The sequence below is a fragment of the Hipposideros armiger genome, unplaced genomic scaffold (genome assembly GCF_001890085.2).
Source record: "Hipposideros armiger isolate ML-2016 unplaced genomic scaffold, ASM189008v1 scaffold_244, whole genome shotgun sequence".
In the NCBI taxonomy this organism is placed as follows: domain Eukaryota; kingdom Metazoa; phylum Chordata; class Mammalia; order Chiroptera; family Hipposideridae; genus Hipposideros; species Hipposideros armiger.
In genome coordinates this window covers 456,351-468,618 of record NW_017731594.1, presented here as the reverse complement: position 1 = coordinate 468,618, position 12,268 = coordinate 456,351, and the positions used below count along the sequence as shown (strand labels likewise).

Genomic DNA, 12,268 nt, shown 5'->3' with positions numbered 1-12,268 from the left:
TTAATGACTTTATTGAAATAGAATCCATATACCATACAATTCACTGTTTTAAATTATACAAATAAGTGGTTTTTAGTATATTCACAGAGTTGTATATAATTTCTCTTTTTTATAAGTGGAGGAAGGAACAAAATATAATTTATATTGATTATCATTTCAGATATGTCTGGACTTATTGCTTTCTTTTTAAATTTGTTATTTACCATGTTTTCTGTTTAATTTTCCTTCCTGCCCTTGCCTGGATTTATTGGGCTTACGGTATTCCATTTTTCCTTCTGATCATTTGTAAGCACACCAATGTCTATTCACCAAGTGATTGTTCTTAAATTTTCATCAAGAATTTAAAATCATATATATATATGATTTTTACATATATGAATATATATACATATATACATATGTGTGTGTGTATATATATATATATATATATGTGGTTTGTTTATCTACAGTAAATACTATCGTTAACCTCCTCCCAGTAAGACAAAATCTTAACATACAAATTGTCTTTTATTTTTCCCATTCCCACCATGTTGAAACCATCGGGCATTATAGTATTGTGTGTGGGGTAATATTTTCGATTCAATTGTGTTTCATTTATATATTGATTCACTACCATATTTTTGGTATCCCATATATCCTTTTTCATTCTGCTGGAATATACAGTGATAATTCAGGGAGGGTCTGAGAGACGCGAGCTTTCTGTGTGTTCACGTATCAGATGCTGCCTTTCCTCTTCTCTCCCTCTTGAATGCTAGTTTGGTTGAACGCATAATTCTAAATTCAAAACTGTCTTTCAAAACCATTCATTCAGATTTCCCCCCAGCTATCAATACATCAAAAGTCTGATGCTGGTTTATTTCTAATTCTTTTATAGATTATCTGGTTTAGTTTAATGTTTGGTTTCACTCATTTAACAATTATGTATTAAGAAGCAATTACGAGACAAACTAAAGATGACCTAAGAAAATGGAGGAACGTATTACATTTAGGGACTAAAAGGCTTACTACTGAAAGCTATCAATATCTATAATTTCAATGCAAACCCATTAAAAAAACCACAGAAATGTTTAGGAGCAGTTGCTATAATTTATATAGAAATGCAGAAAGTCAGTATAGCTCAGGTGATCTTAAAGAACAGAAAGCTGGAAAAGCTATACTACCTGACATGAAAACACAATATATAATACTACCTGATATAAATCACAATGGTGATTTAGACAGTGTGTATTTGCACACGTGCAGATCGATAAACCAGTGGGACATACCCAAGTCCTCAAAATGAACTAAGTTGAGTCCTATATGGTCACCTAATTTATGACAAAGGTAACACTGCAGTTTAGAGGGAGTAGGGATGATCTGTCCAATTCATGATTCTGGGTCCATTGGCTAGTCATGTGGAAAAAATTAATCATGGCCTCCTACCTTACATTATAATAAAAAAACAATTCTAAGTGGATTGGACATGATTGTAAAAATGAATTCCAAAAAAATGATTTTTTTTAAAGAAAGTTAAACAAAAGAAAACACAGCTAGCTTTATTGCCTTTGGATAGACAAAGATTCCTTAATAGGACAGGAAAGTACTGAATCTGAAGGAATATTTGAGAAATTGGTGAATACTAAAAATTAGAAGTTCTATGAATCAAGAGACACCAATTAAGTACTGAAAATTAAAATACAAGAAGATATTTGCAATACATATAGCCAACACAGGAGTGATATCTAGGCTATGTGGAAGAACTACTACAAATAAATAATAAAAAAGGCACACACCCAAATAGAAATATGGCAAAAGATGTTAACAGACACATCACAAAACCAGGATAGCCAAGTGTCGAGTAAACCCATGAGAATGTGCTCATCTTTATTACTTATTAGGGGAATAGCGAGTAAAACCACATTGATTCAAGGACAAAAAGAAAAAAGGTAGAAAATTCTGAGCGTTCTTGAGGTTGTGGAGCAACTGAAACTCTCACCAACTGTTAGTGGGGATTTATATTGAAAACTGTTTGCAGTTTTTACTAACACTGAACATATGCATACCCTATGATCCATCACTTCCACACTTAGGCAAATTTGCAACAGAAACGCATACTTATTTTTACAAAAGATATTTATAAGAATGCTCAGAGTAGCATTATTTATAATAGACTTATAACTGGAAATAATACTATTGTCATCAATAATAGAATGGATAAATTGAGGCATATTCATATAATGATATATTTTAATAAGAATGAATGAACTAAAACAATACACATGACTGAACCTCAAAGCACAATGTTGAGCGAACGAAGCTAGATACACACAAAAACAGAAGGCTGAATTTGTATAAAAGTCAAAGCAGACAAAACTACACTATGATGTTACTTGTCAGGATAGGGATTCCCTTTGGTGCAAGTATATCTACTCTGTTAAAATTCAATGAACTGGGCTGGCCAAGTGGCTCAGTTGGTTAAGAGCGTGAGCTCTGAGCAACAGGGTCGCTGGTTCGATTCCCACATGGGCCAGTGAGCTGCGCCCGAGCTGAGCTGCCACTGAGCTGCCAAGTGGCAGGATGGCTCAGCTGGTGAGAGCACATGCTCCTAACAACAAGGTTTCCGGTTCGACTCCTGCATTGGATGGTGGGCTATGCCCACCAGCAAGTAAGATTGAACACGGCACCTTGAGCTGAGCGGCCGTGAGCTGCCACTGGGCCACCAGATGGCGACTGGGCTTGGAGCTGAGCTAGCCAAGATTGAAGGACAACAACTTGGCTGTTCCCATCCCCAATTCCTCAATAAAATCGATAAAAAAAAATTCAATGAGCTGTATACGTATAGCTGAACACTCCACTATGTGTATGTCAGTTTTTGAGAACAATATTTACATAAATTTTAAAAACACTTCATTAGGTTCCGCGGATACAGGGGAAAACACCATTCTTCCCTGGTCAGTCTTGTTGGGAAGGCAGAAGTGTAGCTGAGAGTTCGGGTCTGTGTGATAAACGCCACAATGGAGGCACACATGTGTTACAGGAGGCAAAAGAGAAAGGGCACACAGCCTGAATGGAGAGTGGAGATTAGGAAAGGCTTCCTGGAGGAAACGATGCCTCAGCTGATTCTTGAAGGAGAAATAGGAATTAACCAGGAATATCAGGGTCGTTAACTGCACACAACAGAACGCACTTCATCTGACTTAAGTGGAAGGTGCTTATTAAAAGCTGATAGCATTCAGAATATTGTGGAATGTCTGAGAACCAGGCTTGGCTGCTACAAAGCCTGGGTCCAGGCAGTTAGGGAGAAGTATCCAACACCGCCCTGGGGTTGACAGCCGAAGCATCAGTGGCTCCAGCTCCAACTTCCTGAAATCCACGACGAGTAGCACTGGGGCCCGGTGTCACTGGTGTCCCCGAGCAACCCAATGTCCCCTGCGGTCTTGCCAAGTGATCGAGAGATCAGATCTAATCTCACACCAACATCCTTCCCCGGCCTTACTTCTGCCTCCAAATTTTGCAGCAGTGCGACAGACTAGCAAAAACTAGGCCACATACAAGCAAAAAGTCTGTACAGAAAGGCAGGCCAGAAAGGGTTATGCTGAACAAGCTAACCATAGGCTCCGCTATAAACCAAGTAAAGGAAATAGGAAAGTAAGAAATCCACAAAGAGGGAAGAGCAGCTTGCATACAGCCATGTGAGTAGAACCAAATTTCTCCGTGGACTCCCCTCCTTCTTATGCTAAGATTTAGAAACTTGGGCGTAGGAGACACACAACTTGCTTCTTTATGGTGTACAATAGGAGGTGTGTGTGTGTGTGTGTGTGTGTGTGTGTGTGTGTGTGTGTGTCTTTGGAGACCTTGGCCAAATGACTTATCCTGTGTGGGGCTCAGTTTCTTCATCTGAAATTCAATATATTCAATATATTCACTAGTAACACATACACCACACATAGGACTGTCGTGATGGTTAAACGAGTCTGTATGTGCAGGCGAGCATCATGTGTGGTACCTGGCACACAGAAGAGGTAGCACATGGGCTTCTTATCACTGAGAGAGAGAGATCATGGCAGTTTATAAGAAAAAAGGACTTGGGACAGATAATATGCGACTGGTTTTACTTTCTTCCTTCTGTTCTTCTAGGTCAATAGCCAAAGGAAAAGATGATCAGAACTCATGGTGGGACATTCATCCTTGATTCAGATATGAACACAGTATAATTTCATGTCTACTTGATGGAACTACTTTTCTACACGGAAAAATAAAAGGCAAGTACAGAATTACATATCACATAGAACAAGTATAATATGAGGCAACCTTTTAAGTGGGTCACATAGAGAATCTATTCCACACCCACAAAAGCAGAGGCTGTCTGGGGTCAGGTTGTTTTTTTTATTATCATCATCATCATTTCCCCCATCAAGCCCCCCCATGCCCCTTTGAAGTCAATCTTTTCCCTGCTACCCAGACCCTGGCCTACACTAATTTTCTATCTGTCACTGTAGTTTTGATTTTCTAGTAAAGAAAACATAATATGAAGTCTTTTGTGGCTGGCATCTTTTATTTAGTCAAGTGTTTCTCAACATTTTTTTATTATTGCCCTCCTAAGAACCTTTTTAGACTTTTTAGATTTTTTTCCCTAATTGTCTCTCCCTGTTTATGAAATGTTAATATCACAGATATGTTGTATGCCTGTTTATGTAGTATATGTATATTTGTGTTTTATACATAAAAAAGTAAGATTTTTCACACTTCAAGAACACAGTTTTGACCCTTTGCGGGCGATAGTCCCTATTGAAAATACACGGTTTATTATGATGCATTTGCCGTTCATCAGTATTATGTGTATCAGTAGTTGGTTCATTTTTATTGTTGGGTAATTTTGCTTGAATGAAGAGACATTCAAGAAATGAATAAGAACTGCAAATGTGTTACAAAGGTCAGATACTAACTGCATAATTTAACTACTGTTCTTCCTCAAATTTGATCCTCAGTCTCCTGGTGTCAGTAAACAGACCTCTAATCAATCATACAGTTGTTCAAGTCAGAAATCTGAGAGTAATTGAGACACTTCCTTTTTCCTCATTTGCCCAAATACAATTCATCAAATCCTGTCAATTTTACCTCTAGATTATTTCTTGAATCTGTTCTCAAGGGATTAAATTTTGCCATAAACCCAGAACATTCTAGACATGTAAGGATTTTGATTTTTACTTTAAAAGAAATGGGAAACTACTGAAGGAATTTAAGTAAGAAAGAAAAATGATATGATGAGTGCAATTAAAAGATTACTAAATCTTTCATTTAGTAAATAATAGATTATAATGTAGATAACAAACTAGAAGTGACCAAGGCTATTTAGAAGAAGGATCTCTCAGAATACCAGAGGAAAAAAAAATAATGACTCTTTTCTGAATTTGAGGTTAGGGGATGGGAGACATGGGGGCATGCTGTGTTTCCAGTTGGGATCTGGAGAAGAGCTTAGCCGAGGCCTTACTGTCAGATGGTACTGGGACTCTGAGGGGAGATTCAAATACACGCACCTCTTGCTTTCTGCTGCCTTGGCTTAGCCAGTGTTTTTTTGCTAAACTAATTTCATGTCTCCTACATGAATTAAGTATAAGTATTGTTGGATGATTCGCTGATGAGTTGAAGGCTTTAGAGAATTAGAATCATACTTAAAAGAAAAAAATATATTTTTTGTACTTAGTGGATTCACCCAACTTTCCATCCATGTTACTATTTTTCTCCCAGTGGTAGCTACAGTACTATTATAATTTCTCTGTTTCAGCATCAAATGGTCTGCAATGCAGTTTTAGGCAAACTCTTGACAATGTACACATATACATGCTATGAGGGCCTCTTGATAGGCCTTTAAGCTATTGAAGACTAAGAATCATCGATTTTCTGTGTTTTCAGTCTGGAGTGCACAGACATGCATATGGCGCAGTCTTCGTTTTTAAAGTACATAAAGTTTACGTCACGTAAACAGATAAATGACAAAATCACATTGCCGGTGCTAGGGAGGCATGAACAATGCTCTGGAAGTCTGTCGGTCACGCGGGCGCTTTGTCTCTTCCAGGTGACTTCTGAAGTATGTCCACCGACAATAGTTCCACCTGCAATCCGATCCTGACACCCCATTTAACCAGGCTCTACAGTGCAGTGCTGGTCGGGGGGCTGGTGGGCATCATCTCCATCCTGTTCCTGCTGGTGAAAATGAACACCCGGTCTGTGACCACGACGGCCGTCGTCAACCTGGTGGTGGTGCACAGCGTGTTTCTGCTGACGGTGCCTTTTCGCTTGACCTACCTCGTGAGGCAAGAGTGGTCGCTAGGCTTGCCTTTCTGTAAGTTCGTGAGCGCCATGTTGCACATCCACATGTACCTCACCTTCCTGTTCTACGTGGTGATCCTGGTCATCAGGTACCTCATCTTCTTCAAGCGCAAGGACAAAGTGGAGTTCTACAGGAAGCTGCACGCGGTGGCTGCCAGCACGGGCATGTGGCTGCTGGTGGTGGTCATCGTCGTGCCCCTCGTCGTTTCTCAGTATGGGAACAAGGGGGTGTACGAGGAGAAGCACTGCTTCAGGTTCCACAAAGAGCTGGCCCATTCCTACGCGCAGGCGGTCAACTATCTGATCGTCACCATTGTCATCGCCATCGCAGTGGTCCTCTTGGTCCTCCAGGTCTTCATCACCATGTCCATGGTGCGCAAGATACGCCACTCCTTACTGTCCCACCAGGAGTTCTGGGCCCAGCTGAAAAACCTGTTCTTCATCGGGGTCATCTTCATCTGCTTCCTCCCCTACCAGTTCTTTAGGATCTATTACTTGTACACGGTGGCACACTCCAGTGACTGCAACGAGAACATCGCGTTTTATAATGAAATCTTCTTGAGCGTCACAGCGATCAGCTGCTTTGATTTGCTGCTCTTTGTTCTTGGGGGGAGCCACTGGTTTAAGCAAAAGGTAATCGACCTATGGAACTGTCTTTTGTGCCGTTAGCCACAAAATACAGCATTCAGATTTACGTCCTGTATATTGGGAGTGAAGATGGGTACCAGGAGGTAAGGATGCTCTTTCATTACTTGATGAAAGCCATGCCTTGATGCAGCCACACAAAAGGACGATACGAGGTCAGAGCATTCCTCCAGTCCTTGTGTAATCCCTGCCATGTATGACCCATACAAAGACGAGTAATGTTCAGTCCACCTGGAGCTACAATGCTGCATTACTTCCCAATACAAGGGGTCTACTTGGCCCATCCAAACACGATGGGTCTAATGGTTTCTGAATTTTTTGAGCTTATTTTAGTTCCCTCAGTTTGAACACATGGTCTTTCCTTAAGCTTTAGACTGGACTCAGCCTTGTAGTTCTTTTCATTCCATTTAAAACCTTAGGTAAATTAATTCTGGCTGTGATTCAGCTCCGAAGCCACAAATGCTACTTTGCTAACCAGGTAAGATGTCCACTCAACTCACATCCTGACAAAAAACAGTAAGAAACTTTTCTAGGTTATCATAACTTTGGTAGGAAGTCACTTATGAAGAAATCAAGAGAAACAGAGTTCCTTCTGACCTACTGCTATAAGGAGGCGATCTAGATGTATCCTTTGAAAGGTCAAATTTAAGGACTTGGATCCACTCCCTCGATATCTCCAAAATCATTACAGAAGTTACCGAACATATCTAAATTACGCTGAAAGCGTTACAGAATATTCCTGACCAATATGCTGCTAGGCATTAGAATGAGTTCCCAAGGGAAGTGATTAAAATTTCTTCCTTTTCTATTTTTGAAGACTTTCTTGGTCAACAGGCAATTTAGATTTTCCTTGAAGACAGAAAGTTAAACTGTAATCTTTAGAGTTCCCTTCAACCCTTAAAGCGATGTGTCTTTAAATAAATGAAAAGGATGTTCTTTAAAATAGAACTTTTGAGAAATATGTAGAAAAATCATTATATTATGAGATTAGGCTGCTTAATTGATACATAGGCTCATAGGTTTTCTTCCCTGCTGCCCATATTTCTACTATTTCCCTCAAAGTTTCATATTCTCGAGACTTTCCAAGGAACCGATCCAGTTTCATATTTAATGCTTCAGAAAACCTGAAGCAATTCATGGTACAGATAGAACTGAATGAATTAAGGCAATTTATTTTCCGGCAAGGTTCAAGATTTAAAGATTTTTCTTAATTTGTTATATGATATGAATTCACAAATTCATCAGATAAATAAGAAATACCCCTGTGAGTTTCTATGATTACTGAAATTACTGAGTCATAAAAATTAATTTTGAGGAAGAAAAAGCAACAACATACTGCATATGGCTTGCTCCCAAATTTTTTCCTGTTTTAAATTTTCTTTTCTATATCCTTTGTTCTTTTTTAAATGATATTTTTTACTTCTTATTTGTCTTCTTTTTCCATTTTTTCTTAGTTCTTTTTTCTCACTTTGGCCCATAACATTTGTAAGAAAATGTCTAAGACCCATAAAAATTTTATGAAAATTTGTAACACTCATAAAATTTATAAGACAATAATTACAGCAAAATATTAAAAATTAAAAAAATATATAGGAATTACATCAAGTTTTTCTTCTTATATATCTGTCTTACTATCATAATATCTGTTAACTTTTAGATTAGATTATAATCTCTTCCAGATTTTAAGTATGTTGAGGTCAGGCACTTCTGCTTTTCTCTATATTATTATATACTATAATAAAAGGTCTATTTCTGTGGATCTATAAGAAATATTACCCAAAACAGAAATGCAATATGCCATAATATAAAATATCTTATTCATCAATATTTACAGAATAAACTAAAAATTTCAACTTGCCTGTGCTTTGTCTCTAATTACTATGAAAATTAAACTCATGCAGGAGTGGGGGTGACACTGGCCTCTCAGGCTATTTTTGGATGTTACAATTAAAAGAGAGTACTGCTAGCATTAGAGTACTGCTAGCATTTGGTGGCTGGGGCCTTGCACACAGCTGTTTGCACAAGATCGAATTCTCAGGTCTTGCTCTGTATTTGGAAGCACAGGCAACAAAAGCAAAAATAAACAAGTGGGACTCAAAAGCTTCTGTACCTCAAAGGAAACCGTCAACGAACTAAAAAAGCAATCTACCAAATGGGAGAAAATATTTGTAAATCATATATCTGATAAAGAATTAATGTCCAAAGTATATAAAAACTCACTCAACTCAGAAAAAGAAAACTCTGGTTAAATAACGGGTAGGAACTGGGTGGACATTTTTCCAAAGAAGACATCCAAATGGCCAATTGGTACATGAAAAGATGCCCCACATCACTAATCATCAGGGAAATGGAACCCAAACCCACAATGGCACATCACTTCACACTGTTAGAATGGCTGTCATCAAAAAGACAAGAGATGACAAATGTAGAAGAGGATGTGAAGAAAAGGGAATTCTGTGCACTGTTGATGGGAAAGTAAATTGGTATAGCTACTATGGAAAACAGTATGAAGGTTCCACAAAAAATAAAAAAAATAGAACTGTCATATGATCCAGCAATCTAATTTCTGGATATATATCCACAGAAACTGAAAACAAGATCTCAAAGAGATATCTGCACTTCCATGTTCATTACAGCATTATCCACAATAGCCTAGATATGGAAACAACTTACGTGTCCATCAATGGATAAATGGATAAAGGTGTGGTATATGTACACACACACACACACACACACACACACACACACCATACATGGTATGTCAAACGTGAAAACGTCAAATCAAAGTTATAAAGCACATATAGAAGCACAATGTAGAATAGTGGTTACCAGGGGCTGGGTTGGTGGGGACAATGGGGAGATGCTGGTCAAAGGGTACATCGTTGTATTTGTGTTGGATGAATACATTTAGAAATCTAATTTACAGGCATGATGATTACACTTAGCACTGTGCTGACCACTGGAAATATGCTAAGCGAGTAGGATTTCAGGTTCACACAATAGATGGTAACTATGTGAGGAGCTAATAGGTTAATTAGCTTGACAGTAGTAACCATTTCACTATGTATATATCTAATCAGCAGGTTATATACCTTAAATATATTTAGTTTTTATTCTTAAAAATCTTTTGGGGTGGGGAGACCTTGTGGAGGCGGCGGAGGCGTTTGGGGGAGGTGAAAGCATTGGCGGAAAAGAAAGTTCAGCGGAAAAATGCAGAGCTGGAGTCGTGTATACTGTTCCTTGGCCAAGAGAGGCCATTTCAATCGAATAACTCATGGCCTCCAGGGAGTTTCTGCAGCGCCTATGAGAACTTACGCAGATCAGCCGATTGATGCTGATGTGACAGTGATAGGTTCCGGTCCCGGAGGATATGTTGCTGCTATTAAAGCTGCCCAGTTAGGCTTCAAGACAGTCTGCGTTGAGAAAAACGAAACACTTGGTGGAACATGCTTGAATGTTGGTTGTATTCCTTCTAAGGCTTTATTAAATAACTCTCATTATTACCACATGGCCCATGGAAAAGATTTTGCATCTAGGGGAACTGAAATGTCTGAAGTTCGCTTGAATTTAGAGAAGATGATGGAGCATAAGGGTACTGCAGTAAAAGCTTTAACAGGTGGAATTGCCCACTTACTCAAACAAAATAAGGTTGTTCATGTAAATGGATATGGAAAGATAACTGGCAAAAACCAGGTCACGGCTACAAAAGCCGATGGCAGCACTCAAGTTATCAACACAAAGAATATTCTTATAGCTCCAGGTTCAGAAGTTACTCCTTTTCCTGGAATCACGATTGATGAACATACAGTAGTGTCATCTACAGGTGCTTTATCTTTAAAAAAAGTTCCAGAAAAGATGGTTGTCATTGGTGCAGGAGTAATAGGTGTAGAATTGGGTTCAGTTTGGCAAAGACTTGGTGCAGATGTGACAGCAGTTGAGTTTTTGGGTCATGTTGGGGGAATTGGAATTGATATGGAGATATCTAAAAACTTTCAGCGCATCCTTCAAAAACAAGGATTTAAATTTAAATTGAATACAAAAGTTACTGGTGCTACCAAGAAGTCAGATGGAAAAATTGATGTTTCTATTGAAGCTGCCTCTGGTGGTAAAGCTGAAATTATCACTTGTGATGTACTCTTGGTTTGCATTGGCCAATGACCTTTCACTCAGAATTTGGGACTAGAAGACCTTGGCATGACTTAGATCCTAGAGGTAGAATTCCAGTCAATACCAGATTCCAAACTAAAATTCCAAATATCTATGCTATTGGTGACATGGTTGCGGGTCCTATGCTGGCTCACAAAGCAGAGGATGAAGGCATCATCTGTGTTGAAGGAATGGCTGGTGGTGCCATGCACATTGACTACAACTGTGTACCGTCAGTGATTTACACACACCGGAAGTTGCCTGGGTTGGCAAATCAGAGGAGCAGTTGAAAGAAGAGGGTATTGAGTACAAAATTGGGAAATTCCCATTTGCTGCAAACAGAGCTAAGACAAATGCTGACACAGACGGCATGGGGAAGATTCTTGGGCAGAAATCAACGGACAGAGTATTGGGAGCACATATCTGGGACCAGGTGCTGGTGGAATGGTAACTGAAGCTGCTCTTCATTGGAATATGGGGCATCCTGTGGAGATACAGCTCGAGTCTGTCATGCACATCCGACCTTATCAGAAGCTTTTAGAGAAGCAAACCTGGCTGCATCATTTGGCAAACCAATCAACTTTTCAATTAGAAGATCACATATATTTTTTCTGAAATCTCCTGGGGGCTTTTGTAGAGGTCACATTTCTGAACAGGAAATGCTCACAGCTCACAGAATTTCTAGGACTGAATTATGAAACTTTTGGAAGGTATTTAATAGGTTTGGACTGAATGGAATAATCTCATATCTATATTTTAAATACATTTTATTTCAGTACATTAATATTGCAAAGAAAAAAAGCTACTTATAGTAGTAGCCTGGAAAAATTTTTTTTCAACACACATTTCCATGCTGTTTGTGAAAGGTTCAACTTCACTGAATTTATGTTAAGTAGCTTTGATCTGATACAGTAAAGTTGCATTTACTGTGTGGATGGAACTGGAGTATGGAATGTGAACGGCTGTATTTGAAGCAAGGAGATCAAGTTCTTTTAAATGTGGTTTTCATATTGGAAACAAGTCAGTCATTAGAATAAGATTAAAATATGTGTGAACTCATGTAAATAAAAAATGATAGTCTCTCATTTGTTTTATTTAATCCCCAAATTCTTGCAGTTTAGCAGAATTTATGTGTTTAGATTTTTAAGGTACCATTGATGTTTATAGT

At 38.6% G+C, this 12,268-nt stretch overlaps 1 protein-coding gene and 1 pseudogene across 2 annotated transcripts in view; both read left to right on the top strand.

Moving 5' to 3' along the window:
• GPR141 (G protein-coupled receptor 141) overlaps positions 1-8,512 on the top strand; it is a 34,425-nt gene extending 25,913 nt beyond the window's left edge. The window contains exons 1-3 of one of the 2 annotated variants that reach the window (XM_019655696.1): positions 3,254-3,671; positions 4,117-4,241; positions 6,056-8,512. In XM_019655696.1, coding sequence (XP_019511241.1) covers positions 6,070-6,978 — 909 coding nt within the window. In that variant the 5' untranslated portion in view covers positions 3,254-3,671; positions 4,117-4,241; positions 6,056-6,069 and the 3' untranslated portion in view covers positions 6,979-8,512. Of the gene's footprint in view, positions 1-3,253; positions 3,672-4,116; positions 4,242-6,055 lie in introns of those variants that run through there. The other variant, XM_019655695.1, reaches the window with a different exon arrangement.
• Positions 8,513-10,089: 1,577 nt separating this feature from the next.
• On the top strand, positions 10,090-12,030 carry LOC109389815 (dihydrolipoyl dehydrogenase, mitochondrial-like; annotated as a pseudogene).
• The last annotated feature ends 238 nt before the right edge of the window (positions 12,031-12,268 follow it).